A 19,533-nucleotide genomic window follows, 5' to 3' on the forward strand; every position below is an offset into this window, starting at 1 on the left:
ACTCTCACACCCACTTTTTGCAACCCAGCTCCAACCACTTAAAATTTAATTTCTCTTTTCTTCCTCAACTCAATTTTAAGCTTCGATTGGAGTAGCAGCAATGGCTTCAGTTGAGGAAATTAGAAACGCTCAACGTGCCAAGGGTCCGGCCACCATCCTAGCCATTGGCACAGCTACTCCCGACCACTGTGTCTACCAGTCTGATTATGCTGATTACTATTTCAAGGTCACTAAGAGCGAGCACATGACTGAGTTGAAGAAGAAGTTCAATCGCATATGTAAGTATATTCATGCATCAATTCTTATATACATAACACTTCTATACATGTTAGAGTGTTTGCTATTAGGTGAGGCTCACCTCCAAGTGAATGAATGTTTCAAGCTTTCTAGAGTATATTTTAGATAAATTACTTCAGGAAACTTGAAAATCATTTTACTTCAGTAACCAATATTCCTTTTATTTGATTGTTATGGCTTGAAGAGCTGTTCTTTGGATCATGTAGCATTGCTAGCTATAATTAAGAATAACCTTTTATACTTTCTTCAACGTTAAATGCATGTTGATCATCTTGAACAATATACTATATGACTTGTCGATCGGTAAAACTAAGGTGTTCATGTTACTTCTTTTACAGGTGACAAATCAATGATCAAGAAGCGGTACATTCATTTGACCGAAGAAATGCTTGAGGAGCACCCAAACATTGGTGCTTATATGGCTCCGTCTCTCAACATACGCCAAGAGATTATCACTGCTGAGGTACCTAAACTTGGTAAGGAAGCAGCATTGAAGGCTCTTAAAGAATGGGGTCAACCAAAGTCTAAGATCACCCATCTTGTATTTTGTACAACTTCCGGTGTAGAAATGCCCGGTGCGGATTACAAGCTTGCTAATCTCTTAGGCCTTGAAACATCCGTTAGAAGGGTGATGTTGTACCATCAAGGGTGCTATGCAGGTGGAACTGTCCTTCGAACCGCTAAGGATCTTGCAGAAAATAACGCAGGAGCACGAGTTCTTGTGGTGTGCTCTGAGATCACTGTTGTTACATTTCGTGGGCCTTCCGAAGATGCTTTGGACTCTTTAGTAGGTCAAGCCCTTTTTGGTGATGGGTCAGCAGCTGTGATTGTTGGATCAGATCCAAATGTCTCGATTGAAAGACCCCTCTTCCAGCTTGTTTCAGCAGCCCAAACGTTTATTCCTAATTCAGCAGGTGCTATTGCGGGTAACTTACGTGAGGTGGGACTCACCTTTCACTTGTGGCCTAATGTGCCTACTTTGATTTCCGAGAACATAGAGAAATGCTTGAGTCAGGCTTTTGACCCACTTGGTATTAGCAATTGGAACTCGTTATTTTGGATTGCTCACCCTGGTGGCCCTGCAATTCTTGATGCAGTTGAAGCAAAACTCAATTTAGAGAAAAAGAAACTTGAAGCAACAAGGCATGTGTTAAGTGAGTATGGTAACATGTCTAGTGCATGTGTGTTGTTTATTTTGGATGAGATGAGAAAGAAATCCCTAAAGGGGGAAAAAGCCACCACAGGTGAAGGATTGGATTGGGGAGTACTATTCGGTTTTGGGCCAGGCTTGACCATTGAGACCGTTGTGCTGCATAGCGTTCCTATGGTTACAAATTGAGTGAAAAACGGTAAGAGAAATGATATAGCAGACATGTCTTATTGTATTACAGAGGAGGTGCTACGAAAGATATGTACATGTATCTTCAAAGTTAATAATAGTACTCCTAAATCTTTTATTCCTATCATAACATTGAGGGATTGTAGTTTAGTGATTGTTGGAGGGTGCAGTCACGTCAGGCAAGTGGATGAAACTGCAAGTGTTTGTCATTTTGTTATCGCAAAGTTTCCTGAAAAGTTGTATTTTTTTGTTCTCATAAATGCCATTGAAAAGAAAGAATGAATTAGATATACAGCACCAGTTCGAGTTTTACTTGTGTAAACTAAGAAAATTTCAACGTAACGTTTTTACTTTCATTAATTTGAATTTTGGTTAAACACAAATATGATAAAAAAATTGCTAATAATCCAAAGCGTCATTTCCCTAAGTATAAAGAATTAGTTGTAGTGTAATTTCCTGCTGAATCGGGTGTCAAAGCACAGGGAGATAATCATCAAGGTGCAAGGGAGATAATCTCGTGGATGAATAGAATTTTTGGAGGTAAATTCTCTCCCAATTTTTTGAAAATGGGGTTGATGGATTTTGTTGAAAATAGGCCAGCAATTGCAATGAGCTACAGCTGAAATTTAATCAAGAAGGCTTTTGCAAAATTATTGAGGCTTAGGGGATCCCTTGGGGCGTCTTTTTTTCCTTGAAATGATCCTCAATCAAGTTAACATAGCTGAGATTGCTGCCTGCTCTCCTCTAAGGAATCTGCAGCTCTAGGATATGCAATCTTTGAAATAGTACCACAGGAGTAAGGGGTCAAACCCATAGGGGATGGATGAATTTAGAAATGTGGCATAGAGAATGGATGATGGAGATGGATGAAAACAAGTTCCAGTCCGGTAGGTAATGGAGGAAGTTGATGTACTTGAGGGACTCTCTCTGATTTGGCACTAGAAGGCCTTCCTTCTGCATCTAACAACAGACCATGTTCTTTCAACTCTTCTTCAATCTTTTTAAATCCAACCCTTATCTTGGGCAGATTCTTCTCCCTATCCTCAAGGCATTGAACTTTTCTTCATCGTCAGCAATGGGATGGTTCTTTGCTAGAAGGCATGCAGTCAGGAACCTTGGCATTTTCATAAGCCTAGATGAAGTTGTCTTCAATGAGAGCTGGAAGGTCTGCATATTCCCCTTTGAACATGACATAATGCACTTCAAACCTCAAATGCCTCCTCTCCTGTTGATGCCCAGCTGGGAAGATATTGTAATAAATAGCATGGTCCAATAATTTCATCTGGGCAGGTGGCCAAATCCTTTTGGTCCTTCCGGCAGGAGAGTAATTTTAAACCGTACTTCTCAAGAGCTTTAAGACGTAAGGAAGCCAATTATTTGCCAGTCTGCATGCTCACAATTACTGCTGCTATGAAGTTATTGTTAGATAAATTTAATCAAGTATTATTTATCGACTGTTGGAGGACCTTCTTGGAGACGTTGAGTTAAATCATTGTTTATTCTTGTGTATGTTATCCAAAGGAAATAAAACGAAAGAATGGATTTGAGTTTTGCTTATGGGTGAGTGTAAGAAAATTTTCAATATGTATAAAAGGTTGGTTATTGTTGAATTCTCCTTCTCATAAGTTTAACATATGTATAAAAATGTGTCCTAACACAAAATCTCTTAAGTGGATGAATTAATTTCATTAGAAGACGAAATGGACAATCGGCTTGCAGTTGGAGGTTGATGTTGAATTTGTCATTTTCCCCCTCCACTGATAAGATCATAAAAAAAACCCATGTGATTGAACAAGTCTCCGCCACCATCTATGACTTCATCAGCCTACCAGCTGCAAGTGGATTGGAAGTTGGTGAAAGTGCATGAATCAATTACCCATTAAAAATTTGAGTTAAGATATTGCTTATTAAATGTAAACATCCTTAACGTTTACATTGATTTACTTTGTTGAGTTGTGGGTTAGTGAAAAAAGTGATTTGAAAGTTGAGTTTGTGAAACTTAATGTTTTTAACTTGATGATTTAAATGGGATTTAAGTTATTCTTAAATTGTAAGTTGTAAATAGGGGTTTCCTCTTCATTTGTAAGTTGTAAGCACCTTTGTAAAAAATTAGTTCAAAGCTTTTTGAGAGGAATCTAGGGTTTTTAATTCAATCCATAAGGTAGAGAGTATTTGATAAATAAATTTAATGACTTCATATAATTTGTTAATTTAATTTAAGTAATTAAAAATTGATTAAATATGTTTAATAAAATAATTAAATATTACAACTTAAAGTTAAAAATAATTTTTTGTATTAAGTTAAAACGACTAACTTATTTTAAATTTCAAATCCCCTTTTGCTGATGTGGAGCCGATGACTCCACATCTCTAATTGATATTTCATGATAAATACTTTATAGTTATTTTATGTGTTTATAAAATTTTGAATATGAATGTTTAACAAATAAATTTATTGCTTAAGGTTAATAAAAATAAAAATTAGTTACAACTAATCAAAATGTGTTGTAAATACAATGGTGAATGACCACATTGATGGTTATTTATGAACTCCATTTACTCATCTTTAAGATGAGTAATGAGAGTTCATATTGTAAAGCCTATAAAAGGCTTCTTACACCCCATGTAAGATCCATCCTGAGCAAAAGAAAGATATTCTCTTCCTCTCATTCTCTTTCTCTCTTTCTTTCATTCTCTCAACATTTCTCTTATTTGATTTCTTTCTCCTCTCTCTTTCTCTCTCTCTCTTTCTCTCTCTCTCTCTCTCTCTCTCTATATATATATATATATATATATTATTAAAGTAATACATAACTATCTCTACTTTTATTTGAGTCACATTTATTCTCATTTTACAATACATTATCAGCACGAATTGCTCTGAAGGTAAATTGATAGTCAGACCATCTTTTACTAAAATCATATCTGAGTCACCGGTCTTTTTATAAATAATATATGGGGACATATGTGGGCCTATCCATCCACCATGTGGACAATTCTGTTATTTTATGATCTTAATAGATACTTATACTAGGTGGTCATATGTTTGTATCATTTTTACATGTAACGTTGCCTTTGCTAGACTCCTTGCACAAATAATCAGATTACGAGCACAATTTCTAGATTATCCAATTAAGACAATATGTTTTGATAATGCTGGCGAATTTACTTCTCAAACATTCATTGACTATTGCATGTCAGTAAGGATAAATATTGAGCATCTTGTTGCTCATACTCATACCCAAAATGGTTTAACAGAATCCTTCATCAAACGTCTCCAATTAATAGCTCGACCATTATTAATGAAAACCAAATTACCTACTTCCGCTTGGGGACATGCTATTATGCATGTTGCAGCTTTAGTCCGTATTCGACCTACAACTTACCATGAATGCTCCCCTTCACAACTTGTGCTTGGAAAACAACCAAATATCTCTCACTTACGAATCTTTGGTTGTGTAGTATATGTACCAATTGCACTTACACAACGCACTAAAATGGGTCCCAATGAAGACTTGGGATTTATGTAGGTTTTGATTCTCCATCTATCATAAGATATCTTGAACCTTTGACAGGCAATGTTTTTACAGCCCACTTTGTGGATTGTCATTTTAATGAGAGTGTTTCCCGTCATTAGAGAGAGAAAAGCCGATTCCTGAAGAACGACAAGAAATTAGTTGGAAGGCATTTACTATCACCCATCTTGATTCTCGTACAAATCAATGTGAATTAGAAGTTCAAAGAATCATTCATTTGCAAAATCTTGCAAATCAATTACCAGATGCATTCATTGATACAAAGAAAGTGACAAAGTCACATATCCTAACTACAAATACTCCAACATGGATTGATGTTCATGTAGGACAGTTAACAAATGAATCTAAGATACGCCTGAAGTGTGACAGACCTGTCAGCTCAAAGGATGTAACTCCCCAGAAGAGGAGAACCCAAGAAAAACTTGACACTCTAGAAGAGGCCATCAAAATGTCTGATCAATTTAAAATTAATAAATCTATAGTCCTAAAAGAGGCACAAATAATGCAGAAAGTCCCTGAAGAGGCGCATGTTGAACAAGAAGCCCCTAAAGAGGCGCATATTGAACAAGAAGCCCCTGAAGAGGCACATATTGAACATGAAGCCCCTGAAGAGGCACATATTGAACAAGAAGCCCCTGAAGAGCCACATATTGAACGAGAAGCCCCTGAAGAGGCACAGATACCTGAAAATTGTGAGATCTCAATAAGTTATGTACACACAGGAGAAAAATGGGATCGAAATAACATTGTTATTAACAATATTTTTGCTTTCCAAGTGGCCTTTGATATCATAAGAAATAATGAAGATACCGAACCACAAAATGTGGAAGAATGTTGGCATAGAAATGATTGTCCAAAATGGAAAGAAGCTATATAGGCAGAGTTAAACTCATTAACAAAACGAGAAGTTTTTGGACCTGTAGTCCAAACACCTAAAGATGTAAAGCTTGTTGGGTACAAATGTGTATTTGCACAAAAGTGCAATGAGAATAATGGGATCATAAGATATAAAGCGCGATTAGTAGCACAAGGTTTCTCACAGAGACTTGATATTGACTACGAGGAAACATATTCTCCTGTCATGGACGCAATGACATTTTGTTTCTTAATTAGTTTGGCAGTCTCAGAAGGACTGGATATGCATCTCATGGGTGTTATTACAACATATTTATACGAATCCATGGATAATGATGTATACATGAAAATCCCTGAAGGATTTAAATTGCTTGAAGCAAATAGTACAAAGCCTCGTAGCATGTACTCAATCAAGTTACAATGATTCTTGTATGGATTAAAGCAATCTGGACGCATGTGGTACAATCACCTTAGTGAATACTTGCTAAAAGAAGGGTATGTGAATAACCCTATATGCCCATGCATCTTCATTAAGAAATTAGAAACCGGATTTGCAATTATTACAGTGTATGTTGATGACTTAAATCTTGTTGGAACTCCTGAAGAGCTCATTAGAACAACAAATTACTTGAAAAAGGAATTTGAGATGAAAGATCTTGGAAAAACAAAATTTTGTCTTGGCCTGCAGGTTGAGCATTTTCCAAATGGAGTTTTAGTACATCAATCAGCATACATTAAGAAAGTTTGAAACATTTTTATATGGATAAAGCACATCATTTAAGTTCTCCAATGGTTGTCCGATCACTTGATGTGAAAAAGGACCCATTTCGTCCTTAAGAAAAAGATGAAGAGTTACTTGGTCCTGAAGTACCATATCTTAGTGCTATTGGTGCACTTATGTATCTTGCCAATTGTACACGTCCAGACATTGCTTTTTTTTTTTCTGTCAATTTATTAGCAAGATACAGTTCCGCTCCAACTCGAAGACATTGGAATAGTGTCAAACATATATTGTGTTATCTTCGCGGAACTACTGATATGGGTTTATTTTACTCAAGGGAATCAAAGCAACAATTGCTTGGATATGTAGATGCAGGATATCTTTCAGATCCACATAAAGGTAGGTCACAAACAGGGTATGTGTTTAATTGCAATGGTATTGCTATTTCATGGAGATCTGTCAAACAAACAATGGTGGCCACATCATAAAACCATTCAAAAATACTGGCAATTCATGAAGCAAGTCGTGAATGTATATGGCTAAGATCTATGATCCAACATATTCGGGAATCATGTGGACTCTTCTCTATCAAAGGTGACCCAACAATATTATTTGAAGATGTATTAACTTCTTGAATGTTGAGGTTGGCAATGATTTTGTGAATAAATCTGCTAGATTATCACTTGAGCGTATATGTTGCACATCAATTTCACCACTCTTCTCGAGTTCATGTGTATAAAAGAATTTTGGTGAAATGTGTTTAGTTTTATCTCCTTTAATTTAACCCTCTATTATTTGTCAAGGATATCGACATGAGGAGGAGTATGCTTGTAAAAGAGTGTTAGTGTACTATACTTTTTTTTTCCTTCGTCCAGGTTTCGTCCTATTGGGTTTTACTTGCAAGGTTTTTAATGAGGCAGTCCTAACATACCAAGAAAAGAATATTGTACTCTTTTCCTTCACTAGGTTTTTCCTATAAGGTTTTTCACTAGCAAGGTTTTAATGAGACATATTCTTTTAATATGGTGGTCATCTAAGAGGGAGTGTTGTAAATACAATGGTGAATGACCACATTGATGGTTATTTATGAACTCCATTTACTCATCTTTAAGATGAGTAATGGGAGTTCATATTGTGAAGCCTATAAAAGGCTTCTTACACCCCATGTAAGATCCATCCCGAGCAAAAGAAAGATATTTTCTTCCTCTATGTCTTAGTCTAATAAGACTTTCGAAAGTGGATTCTTAAACCTTAGGTAACATTTTTCTTGCAACATGTTCAGGTAATGGTGGTATCAAATCAGCAATCCTCCACTTTTAGCCCCTGAGTTGGATGAGATTGTATCCAAAAAAGAAAGGAAAACTCAGGCACGTTGGTTTTCAAGCCGAATTCAAAGTAGATCAGCATGAGAATATTTGTTGAAAATTTTCTTACATTCACCCATAAGCAAAACTCAAATCCATTCTTTCATTTTATTTTCTTTTGATAGCATACACAAGAATAAACAATGATTTAACTGACAATAACTTCATAGATGTATATTTTTCATATAGCGCATGCCCCACCAATCATACTTCCTACCTTTTCATTCAATTTGAATCCATAGGAATGCTGTACAAGACAACCGTTTCAATGGTTAGGCCTAGTCCAAAGCCAAACAAGACACCCTAATCCAATTCTTCACCTGTGGTTGTTTTTTTTGTTTCTTCAACGATTTCTTTCTCAACTAGTCCAAAATAAACAGGACACAAGCACTTGACATGTTCCCATATTCACTTAGAACATGTCTTGTTGCTTTGAGTTTTTGTTCATCCAAACTCAAATTAAATAGGACAATAGTTTCAATTTAATAATATTAAGTATTAAATTGTTAGTTTTTTTATTATTTTATTTTTGTTGAGTATTAAGTATCAATAGGGGTGAGAGTCATGTTAAGGTTATATTTTGATTGTTTTAAAAAATTATTTTTATCATTCAATAAAATGCCAAATATTTTATTTTTTAAATTTAGTAAAAAAAATTTTAAAAAAGTAATAAGTAAAAAAAAAATATTAATAAACTATCTAAAATATGAAAATAAATTGCACTTAACATTAAGTTTAAAAAATAAACATAATTTGGATTTATATCAATCGAACCAAATTTTGATACAATATTGAACTATCAATTTTCATAAAAACTTAAGCTTCCTAGATTTAGGATCAATATGAATATCAACCTCCTTCACATGAATATGATGGATGATTAAACTTTCTTTAGAACTTTTTTTTTTCTAAAGCATTTTTTATTGTTTAAATATTTTACAAGTTTAATTAATAAGGAATCTCAACTTGAATTCCTAATTTTTGGCAAACAATTATATTAATACGAAATAATTATGTTTGTATTCTTATTTTAAACCAATTTTGTTTTAATATTCAAGAAGTCATCGAGATTTTTGTACTCTGAATTTTTTTTCTTCAAAATTTGGCAACATTATTTTGAGGATACACTAGTCTAAACATGTTTATTTAAATTTTTTTAGAACTTTTTAAATATTTGAAATAAAATAAAAAAGTATAACATTTTCCAAATGGTACCTTGATGTAGAGGTTTATTGTGCATCCATTGGTAAAAGTTCAAATTTTATTGGACTTATAAAAGAATCCATAGCCTTTTTAGTTTTGGTTACTTTCTCAGAAAAAAAAAAAAAAAAAAAAGGCTTGTTTGACAACTATTGTTTAAAACAATTTTTTGTTCTACAAAACAAAAAAAAAAAAGGAAAACATGTTTGCCAATAAAAAATTTAATATTTTATATTTTTAAGAACAAAAAATAAGGTGTTTTCAAATAATATCTTTTAATTATTTTATACTATTTTCACTTGTTTTTTAAATGTTATTTTTTTTTTTAAATAGAATGATAAAAAATAAAAAGTAGATATAATTTTTTTTTTTAAATAATTAATATTAAAAATAAGTTAAAAACATTTTAGGTTTTTAAACAGGATTTTATTTTATAAAACATTAAAGAACATATTTCAAAAACTATTCTCATAAATTGTTTTTAGAATTGTTTTTGAAAATAGTTACCAATAATCCCAAATAAAAATTTTGAAAAAAAAAAAACCATAATTATCAATACAAAAGCAAAGAAAGAGGTTATATTATGAAAGCAATTTTCTTAATGAAGTGTGGTCAGATAAATATTGATGTTTGGATAAAAGTTATGCAAGCTCTGGATGTATTCTAGTGCAGCCAAACTAGACGTCAACCATGTTCTGGTGGTGGCTATCTTAATTAATTTATATATACTTTAGACCCCACATGGTCTCCACCCATTTTATGTATTTTTCAAATCAGCAGTACTCAACTTTTAGCCCGTGAGTTGGATTAAGACTATTTGAAAAAGGAAAAGAAAAATGGAGCACGTTGGTTTTCAAGAAAAATTCAAACTAGATCAGCACGGGAAAACGCCATATGTCGAAAATTTTCTGACTTACACTCATAGGCAAAACACAAATCCATTCTTTCATTTTATTTCCTTTTGATAACATACACTAGAATAAACAATGATTTTAATTTAAGGTCTCCAAGGAAATCCTCCAACAATTCATAGATAACAATACATTAATTTAAGTTGCGATAACTTCGTTATTGTATATCTTTTTCTACCTTTATTTGATTAATAGCACATGGCTGAACAATCATATTTTCTACCTTTTCACTCAATTGGAATCCCTAGGAATACTGCGGAGGACAACAGTCTCGATGGTTAGGCCTGGTCCAAAGCCAAACAAGACGCCCCAATCCAATCCTTCACCTGTTGTTGTTTTTTCTTCCTTCAACGATTTCTTTCTCATCTCGTCCATAATAAACAAGACACAAGCACTTGACATGTTCCCATATTCACTTAGAACATGTCTTGTTGCTTTAAGTTTTTGTTTATCCAAACTCAATTTTGCTTCAACTGCATCAAGAATAGCTGGGCCACCTGGATGAGCAATCCAAAATAAGGAATTCCAATCGCTGATTCCAATTGGGTCAAAAGCCTGAGTCAAACATTTCTCTATATTTTCGGAGATCAAAGTTGGCACATTAGGCCATAAATGAAAGGTGAGACCCACTTCACGTAAGTTGCCTGCAATAGCACCTTGGGTATTGGGGATGAATGTTTGGGCCGCCGAGACTAGCTGGAAGAGTGGTCGTTCAATCGAGAGATTTGGATCTGATCCAACAATTACAGCTGCAGAACCATCACCAAAAAGGGCTTGGCCAACTAAAGAGTCCAAAGCAGTTTCAGAAGGCCCACGGAATGTAACAACGGTGATCTCAGAGCACACCACGAGAACCCGTGCTCCTGCATTATTCTCAGCAAGATCCTTAGCGGTTCGAAGGACAGTTCCACCTGCATAGCACCCTTGATGGTACAACATTACTCTTCTGACTGATGTTTCAAGGCCTAGGAGATTAGCGAGTTTATAGTCGGCACCGGGCATTTCTACACCCGAAGTTGTACAAAATACAAGATGGGTAATCTTGGATTTGGGTTGACCCCACTCTTTAAGAGCCTTCAATGCCGCTTCCTTACCAAGCTTGGGTACCTCAGCAGTAATAATCTCTTGACGTATGTTAAGAGATGGAGCCATATAAGCACCAATGTTTGGGTGCTCCTCAAGCATTTCTTCGGTCAAATGACTATAACGCTTCTTGATCATTGATTTATCACCTGTATATAAATTATTAATAATACTAATATGTTAGCTCAAGGAACCAGTTTGATTGTTCAAGATGATCAACATTGTTCAAGTGAGTATATGGATACACAATTATATGTATGAAAAGGATGTTAAAATTAGACTTACAAATGCGGTTGAACTTCTTCTTGAGCTCGGTCATGTGCTCGCTCTTAGTGACCCGAAAATAGTAATCAGCGAAATCAGACTGGTACAGACAGTTGTCCGGGGTAGCTGTGCCAATGGCTAGAACGGTGGCCGGACCCTTGGCACGCTGAGCATTTCTAATTTCCTCCACAGACGCCATTGATAGTAGGATGACTGCTGAAATCGAAGCTTAAAAGTTGAAGAAGGAAAGAGAAGTGAATGTTTCGGAGCACAGAGTGCTTGGAGCTGGCTGGAAAAAGTTGTGTCTTGAGGTTGGTATTTATAATCATAAGGAATGCTGTGTTTCACCAACTCTCATCCACTTGGACGCTATTGAAATTGAATGGTGTCCTGCCCAGTCAATGGATACTTGATGATACATGAAAGGGCAGGGACTTGCATGTAGGTAGGCGTGCATTTGAATAATCCATGCTGCAGTGACATGGGTTTTGATCATTTCCAACTTGGTAGGCTTCGGTTTTCATTCTTTAGATCTTTCTCTATAACTCTAATCCTTTTGTCTTTAGCCCACGTAAGGTTGTTGGAAGCTTACCCTCTTGTCTTTAGCCCACGTAAGGTGGTTGGAAGCTTACCCTCTTTGACTCGAAGTTGGTAGGACCACTTCCATATCCCCCGAATGCTATAATTTGACCATGGAGTTGGGCTTCTTGACTTGCAATAATAAAAGACCCAAATCTTTCACATGCTGAGCTACCTGCTGCCGGCTGGACGTTCGGAAATCTACAATGAAGTAGATTATGTAGTCAAATTTACTATTTAAAATAACGAATATAAAAATGTTAATTTAGTCATTTAAAATAAATTTTAACTTAACTTTATTAAATAAGCTAAGTGCTTAAAGTAAAATTTTAATAATGAGTTTTAACTCAATAATTTAATTTAAATACAACTTAAATCATCAAATAAAAAACATTAAGTTTTAACCGGTCAGCTTGGGAATCACTTTTTCAATTGACCCATAGCTCGACAATTTAAAACTTATATTAAGAATATTTACATTTCATAATTAATATCTTAACTCAAATTTTTAGTAAGTATGGATTCATACACTTTCACCGGCTCCCAATCCACTAGCAGCTGGTAGGCTGATAAAGTCAGATGGTGGCGGAGACTCGTTCAACAATCTCATGCTTATTTAAATTATATCAGATGGTTTTTTAATGCTCTTTTGGGAGGAGGGGGAAAGTGACAAATTCAGCATCAGTCGACCGGGGCTGCAAATTAATTCATCAACTTAAGAAATTTTGTGTAGAACACATTTCTACATTTTAAACTTATGAGAAGGAGAATCCACACATTTCTATAATTAAACATATTTATTTATTAAGTAAAATAATTCATAACTTTTTCACTTTTAGTTGGCTGCAAAAGACGATGAAGTCATATTCAACAAAGGAAGATTTTTCTATTGAAATTACTCAAGTCCGAATTATACGGAGTCAAAGTTCTCTGGAAATATGTATGAAAACTTCACTGAAAATTGGGACTTAAAAACAGGCTGCAAAACACAAAAAGGAAAAAGAAAAAGAAAAAAAAAAGAGTATAATTCTTAAATTATTTTTAATTGTTTGAAAAAAAAATTGTTATTTGATTAAAAGAGCTTTCTCAGCTCCAAAAGTGACTGCTAAACAAAATTTTGGGTTATTTTGAGTTATGTCATCTTATGTAAAAAGTTAGGTTTAAATGATATAATTGTAACATCATAAGATTTTGAATAATAATTGAAAGTTTTGTTAGTATAGAACCAGTCTTGTATATGTCTTAATCTAATAGGACTAATGAGAGGTAAGACATCACCCTTGTTTCGATGGTGGCTATCTTATTTAATTTATATGCACTGTAGAACCAAACTGGTTTCCATATTTTTCAAATTCGTAGTCTGTCATTTTAGGCCTTGAGTTGGATATGATTTTTTGGAATTTTCAAGCAAAACTAAGACTAAATCAGCGCGGGAAAAGGAATATGAAAATTTTTCTCACTTGCATGCCTAAACAAAATAGAAATCCATTATTTCTTTCATTTTGATAACATACACAAGGATAAACAAGGATTTTAACTTGAGGTCTCTGAAAAAGTCCTCCAACAACGATAAATAACAAATAATAAATTCTGAGTAAAGATGATTTCATGGTGATATATCTTTACTACCAATATTTGATTAATAGAACATGGCTCGTGAATGGTTTTTCCTATCATTTCACTTAGTTTGAATCCATTTGAACGCTATGTAGCACAACGGTCTCAATGGTCAAGCCTGGCCCAAAGCCAAACAAAACACCCCAATCCAATCCTTCACCTGTGGTTGTCTTTCCTTCCTTGAGCGATTTCTTTCTCATCTCGTCCAAAATAAACAAGACACATGCACTTGACATGTTCCCATATTCACTTAGAATATGTCTTGTTGCTTTGAGTTTCTGTTTATCTAAAGTGAGTTTTGCTTCAACCGCATCAAGAATAGCTGGGCCACCGGGATGAGCAATCCAGAATAAGGAATTCCAGTCACTAATACCAATTGGGTCAAAAGCCTTAGTCAAACACTTCTCTATGTTTTCAGATATCAAACTAGGCACATTAGGCCACAATTGAAAGGTGAGACCCACTTCACGTAAGTTGCCGGCAATAGCACCTGCTGAATTTGGAATAAATGTTTGCGCTGCTGAAACAAGTTGGAAGAGTGGTCGTTCAATCGAGATATCGGGATCTGATCCAATGATTACAGCTGCTGACCCATCACCAAAAAGGGCTTGGCCAACTAAAGAGTCTAAAGCATTTTCTGAAGGCCCACGAAATGTAACAACAGTGATCTCAGAGCACACTACAAGAACTCGTGCTCCTGCATTATTCTCTGCAAGATCCTTGGCAGTTCGAAGGACAGTTCCACCTGCATAGCACCCTTGATGGTACAACATCACTCTTCTGATAGATGGTTCGAGGCCTAAAAGATTAGCGAGTTTATAATCTGCACCAGGCATTTCTACACCTGAGGTGGTACAAAATACAAGGTGGGTGATCTTCGATTTAGGCTGACCCCACTCTTTAAGAGCCTTCAATGCTGCTTCCTTACCAAGCTTGGGTACCTCAGCAGTGATAATCTCTTGGCGTATGTTAAGAGATGGAGCCATATAAGCACCAATGTTTGGGTGCTCCTCAAGCATTTCTTCGGTCAAATGAATGTAACGCTTCTTGATCATGGATTTGTCACCTGTATATAAATTAAACAGGAGTAATATGTGAGCTCAAGGCATTCATTGTTCAAGATGATCAACATCGTTCAAGTGAGTGTAAAAAAATTCATCTTAGTACAATATAAAAGCTTATTCTGCTCATACCATCGCGCACAGATGCATTGAATTAATTTAAAATGAGTACACAGGATGTTAAAATTATACTTACAGATGCGGTTGAACTTCTTCTTGAGCTCGGTCATGTGCTCGCTCTTAGTGACCCGAAAATAGTAATCGGCGAAATCAGACTGGTACAGACAGTTGTCCGGGGTAGCTGTGCCAATGGCTAGAACGGTGGCCGGACCCTTGGCACGCTGAGCATTTCTAATTTCCTCCACAGACGCCATTGATTGTGTGTGATGACTACTGAAATCGAAGCTTAAAAGTTGAAGAAGGAAAGAGAAGTGAAATTGTAGGAGCACAAGTGCTTGGAGCTGGCTGGCCAAAGTTGGGTATTGAGGTTTGTATTTATAATCATAAGAAATGCTGTGTTTCACCAACCCTCATCCACTTGGACGCTATTGAAATTGAATGGTGTCCTGCCCAGTCAATGGATACTTGATGATATGTGAAAGGGAAGGGTCTCCCATGTAGGTAGGTGTGCATTTGAATAACCCATGCTGCAGTAACATGGGATTTGATCATTTCTAACTTGGTAGGCTTCGGTTTTCATTCTTTATTTTTTGCGTTCTTGATCTTCCTCTATAACTATATTCTTTTTTTCTTTAGCCCATGTAAGGTTGTTGGAAGCTTACCCTTTGTCTTTAGCCCATGTAAGGTGGTTGGAAGCTTGCCCTCTTTGACTTCAAGTTGGTAGGACCACTTCCATATGCCCCGAATGCTATAATTTGACCATGGAGTTGGGCTTCTTGACTTGCAATGATGGAAGACCCAAATCTTTCACATGCTGGGCTACCTGCTGCCGGCTGGACGTTTGGAAATCTACAATGAGGTAGATTATGTAGTCAAATTTAGTATTTAAGACTAATGAAGGTAAAAATTAATTACAACTAATGAATATAAATATGTTAATTTAATCATTTAAAATAAATTTTAACTTAACTTTATTAAATAAGCTAAGTGCTTAAAGTAAAATTCTAATAATGTGTTTTAACTCAACAATTTAACAATAATTAAATTTATATTCAACTTAAATCATCAAATAAAAGACATTAAGTTTTACAAACTCAACTTGAGAATCTTAACTCAGGTTTAAAACTTATATTAAGAATATTTACATTTCATAGTTAATATCTTAGCTTAAATTTTTAATAGGTTTGGATTCATACACTTCCACCAGCTCCCAATCCACTAGCAGCTGGTAGGCTGATAAAGTCATAGATGGTGGCCGAGACTTGTTCAACGATCTCATGCTGATTTAAATTATATCAGATGGTTTTTGAATGCTCTTTGGGGTGGAGGGGGGAAGTGACAAATTCAGCATCAGCCGACCGGCTGCAAATTAATTCATCAACTTAAGAAATTTTTGTGTAGAACACATTTTCACATTTTAAACTTATGAGAAGGAGAATCCACACATTTCTATAATTAAACATATTTATTTAAGTTTTTTAAATAAAATAATAAGGAAAATAAGTCATAACTTTTTCACTTTTAGTTGACTGCAAAGATGATAAAGTCAGTGTCTTCTGAAAGGATTGCTAGACTAGAAGAAAGGAAAACTAAATGAATAAAAAATAAAAAATATTGAAATCATTTTCACCAAAGGAAGATTTTTCTATTCAAATTAGTCAAGTCCAAATTATATGGAGTCCAATTTTTCTGGAAATTTGTATGAAAACTTCACTGAAATAGGGACTATAAAAAAGGCTGCAAAACAAACAAAAAAAGAGTATAATTCTTAAATTATTTTTAATTGTTTGAAAAATAAAGAGTTTAAATATGAAATAAAATGCTATTTGATTAAAAGAGCTTTCTCAGCTCCAAAAGTGACTTCTGGAATAGGACATATGAACGGTAATATTTTTCTTACAGCATGTTCAGGTAGCAGTAGACGTCACCCTTGTTGCTGTGGTGGCCATCTTATTTAATTTATATGTACTATGGACCCAACTTGGTTTCCGTATTTTTCAAATGAATAGTCCGCGTCACTTTTAAGGCTTCAGTTGGATAAGATTTTTTTGGAAAGAAAAGAAAATTCTTACATGGGGTTTTCAAGCAGAACTCAAACTAAATCAGCACGGGAAAAGGAATATGTTGGAAAATTTTCTCACTTGTATGTCTAAACAAAACTCAAATCCATTATTTCTTTCATTTTGATAACATACACAAGGATAAACAATGATTTTAACTTGAGGTCTCTGAAAAAGTCCTCCAACAACGATAAATAACAAATAATAAATTCTAAGTAAAGATGATTTCATGGTGATATATCTTTACTATCTATATTTGATTAATAGAACATGGCTCGTGGATCATTTTTCCTATCATTTCACTTAGTTTGAATCCATTTGAACGCTATGTAGCACAACGGTCTCAATGGTCAAGCCTGGCCCAAAGCCAAACAAAACACCCCAATCCAATCCTTCACCTGTGGTTGTCTTTCCTTCCTTGAGCGATTTCTTTCTCATTTCATCCAAAATAAACAAGACACATGCACTTGACATGTTCCCATATTCACTTAGAATATGTCTTGTTGCTTTGAGTTTTTGTTTATCTAAACTGAGTTTTGCTTCAACCGCATCAAGAATAGCTGGGCCGCCTGGGTGAGCAATCCAGAATAAGGAATTCCAGTCACTAATACCAATTGGGTCAAAAGCCTTAGTCAAACACTTCTCTATGTTTTCAGATATCAAACTAGGCACATTAGGCCACAATTGAAAGGTGAGACCCACTTCACGTAAGTTGCCTGCAATAGCACCTGCTGAATTTGGAATAAATGTTTGTGCTGCTGAAACAAGCTGGAAGAGTGGTCGTTCAATCGAGATATCGGGATCTGATCCAATGATTACAGCTGCTGACCCATCACCAAAAAGGGCTTGGCCAACTAAAGAGTCTAAAGCAGTTTCTGAAGGCCCACGAAATGTAACAACAGTGATCTCAGAGCACACTACAAGAACTCGTGCTCCTGCATTATTCTCTGCAAGATCCTTGGCAGTTCGAAGGATAGTTCCACCTGCATAGCACCCTTGATGGTACAACATCACTCTTCTGACAGATGGTTCGAGGCCTAAAAGATTAGCGAGTTTATAATCTGCACCAGGCATTTCTACACCTGAGGTGGTACAAAATACAAGGTGGGTGATCTTCGATTTAGGCTGACCCCACTCTTTAAGGGCCTTCAATGCTGCTTCCTTGCCAAGCTTGGGCACCTCAGCAGTGATAATCTCTTGGCGGATGTTAAGAGATGGAGCCATATAAGCACCAATGTTTGGGTGCTCCTCAAGCATTTCTTCGGTCAAATGAATGTAACGCTTCTTGATCATTGATTTATCACCTGTATATAAATTAAACAGGAGTAATATGTGAGCTCAAGGCATTCATTGTTCAAGATGATCAACATCGTTCAAGTGAGTGTAAAAAAATTCATCTTAGTACAATATAAAAGCTTATTCCGCTCATACCATCGCGCAGAGATGCATTGAATTAATTTAAAATGAGTACACAGGATGTTAAAATTATACTTACAGATGCGGTTGAACTTCTTCTTGAGCTCGGTCATGTGCTCGCTCTTAGTGACCCGAAAATAGTAATCGGCGAAATCAGACTGGTACAGACAGTTGTCCGGGGTAGCTGTGCCAATGGCTAGAACGGTGGCCGGACCCTTGGCACGCTGAGCATTTCTAATTTCCTCCACAGACGCCATTGATTAGTGTGTGATGACTACTCAAATTTGAAGAAGGAAAGAGAAATGAAATTTTAGGAGCTTGCTTGGAGCTGGCTGGCCAAAGTGTTGTCTTGAGGTTGGTATTTATAATCACCACAAATGCTTTGTCTCACCAACTCTCATCCACTTGCATGTATGTGGGTGTGCATTTGAATAATCCAGTGACATGGGGTTTGATTTCCAACTTGGTAGGCTTCCGTTTCCATTATTTTATTTTTCTTTTTGTCTTTCTTCTTCCTTTATAACTCTTTTCTCTTTGTCTTCAGCTCATGTAAGTAGTTGGAAGCTTGCCCTTTTTGACTCCAAGTTGGTAGTGTCCATGTGGGCCCCAAGTACAATAATTAATACTTGGCCATTGAGTTGGGATTCTTGACTTGCCGGGACAAAGACCCATATTTATCACATGCTGGGCTAGCAGCTGCCGGCTGGACCAAGCTAAAGATCGATATTAATACAGAATTTTAGAAAATCTATAATGACGTAGATTATATATTCAAGTCATAAATTAATAATTTTTTAATCAAAGTTATTAATATCGGAACTTCTTTGAATAATGTTGATATCAAATACCACTTGAGAGAAAAATATGATTGATAAAAATGATACTGTCTAATTAATTTTTAATTTCCTACATTTTGAATGAAAGTTGCTTAAGTGTATAATTTTTTAGGCCATATAATACCTATTTGAATTTTCCTTTTTAAATTATGATTTTTCACCAATCATGATTTTAAAAGAATTATGAAAATCAGATTAAATATGTAGTCCAAGGAGGATACACTAATTACTGAGCTATAATTATGGAGAATCTTTGGCGATGATGGCCTTTGTC

General features: G+C 35.4%; 4 protein-coding genes across 4 annotated transcripts; 1 reads left to right on the top strand and 3 right to left on the bottom strand.

Moving 5' to 3' along the window:
* On the top strand, positions 1-1,946 carry LOC132252568 (stilbene synthase 5). Its single transcript, XM_059743464.1, has 2 exons — positions 1-278; positions 636-1,946. Exons 1-2 carry the CDS (start codon positions 101-103, stop codon positions 1,634-1,636), a joined length of 1,179 nt encoding a protein of 392 aa, XP_059599447.1. The 5' UTR covers positions 1-100; the 3' UTR covers positions 1,637-1,946.
* Positions 1,947-10,236: 8,290 nt separating this feature from the next.
* LOC132252632 (stilbene synthase 4-like) lies at positions 10,237-11,874 on the bottom strand. The gene is made up of 2 exons (XM_059743465.1): positions 11,592-11,874; positions 10,237-11,455 (listed from the first exon to the last, which is right to left on the bottom strand). Exons 1-2 carry the CDS (start codon positions 11,767-11,769, stop codon positions 10,455-10,457), a joined length of 1,179 nt encoding a protein of 392 aa, XP_059599448.1. The 5' UTR covers positions 11,770-11,874; the 3' UTR covers positions 10,237-10,454.
* Positions 11,875-13,614: 1,740 nt separating this feature from the next.
* Positions 13,615-15,314, bottom strand: LOC132255340 (stilbene synthase 4-like). Its single transcript, XM_059743466.1, has 2 exons — positions 15,024-15,314; positions 13,615-14,832 (listed from the first exon to the last, which is right to left on the bottom strand). Exons 1-2 carry the CDS (start codon positions 15,199-15,201, stop codon positions 13,832-13,834), a joined length of 1,179 nt encoding a protein of 392 aa, XP_059599449.1. The 5' UTR covers positions 15,202-15,314; the 3' UTR covers positions 13,615-13,831.
* Positions 15,315-17,091: 1,777 nt separating this feature from the next.
* Positions 17,092-18,769, bottom strand: LOC100260554 (stilbene synthase 4-like). Its single transcript, XM_059743467.1, has 2 exons — positions 18,503-18,769; positions 17,092-18,311 (listed from the first exon to the last, which is right to left on the bottom strand). The coding sequence occupies exons 1-2, from the start codon at positions 18,678-18,680 to the stop codon at positions 17,311-17,313; spliced, it is 1,179 nt and encodes a 392-aa protein (XP_059599450.1). The 5' UTR covers positions 18,681-18,769; the 3' UTR covers positions 17,092-17,310.
* Positions 18,770-19,533: the final 764 nt, after the last annotated feature.

Source organism: Vitis vinifera, chromosome 16 (assembly GCF_030704535.1).
Source record: "Vitis vinifera cultivar Pinot Noir 40024 chromosome 16, ASM3070453v1".
In the NCBI taxonomy this organism is placed as follows: domain Eukaryota; kingdom Viridiplantae; phylum Streptophyta; class Magnoliopsida; order Vitales; family Vitaceae; genus Vitis; species Vitis vinifera.

Excerpts from the sequence above, each read along its gene's own strand:
- LOC132252568 (XM_059743464.1), top strand. The coding sequence starts at position 101 with ATGGCTTCAGTTGAGGAAATTAGAAACGCTCAACGTGCCAAGGGTCCG. Across the intron at positions 279-635 it reads GAAGAAGTTCAATCGCATAT|GTGACAAATCAATGATCAAG; the intron begins GTAAGTATATTC and ends CTTCTTTTACAG.
- LOC132252632 (XM_059743465.1), bottom strand. The coding sequence starts at position 11,769 with ATGGCGTCTGTGGAGGAAATTAGAAATGCTCAGCGTGCCAAGGGTCCG. Across the intron at positions 11,456-11,591 it reads GAAGAAGTTCAACCGCATTT|GTGATAAATCAATGATCAAG; the intron begins GTAAGTCTAATT and ends ATTTATATACAG.
- LOC132255340 (XM_059743466.1), bottom strand. The coding sequence starts at position 15,201 with ATGGCGTCTGTGGAGGAAATTAGAAATGCTCAGCGTGCCAAGGGTCCG. Across the intron at positions 14,833-15,023 it reads GAAGAAGTTCAACCGCATCT|GTGACAAATCCATGATCAAG; the intron begins GTAAGTATAATT and ends ATTTATATACAG.
- LOC100260554 (XM_059743467.1), bottom strand. The coding sequence starts at position 18,680 with ATGGCGTCTGTGGAGGAAATTAGAAATGCTCAGCGTGCCAAGGGTCCG. Across the intron at positions 18,312-18,502 it reads GAAGAAGTTCAACCGCATCT|GTGATAAATCAATGATCAAG; the intron begins GTAAGTATAATT and ends ATTTATATACAG.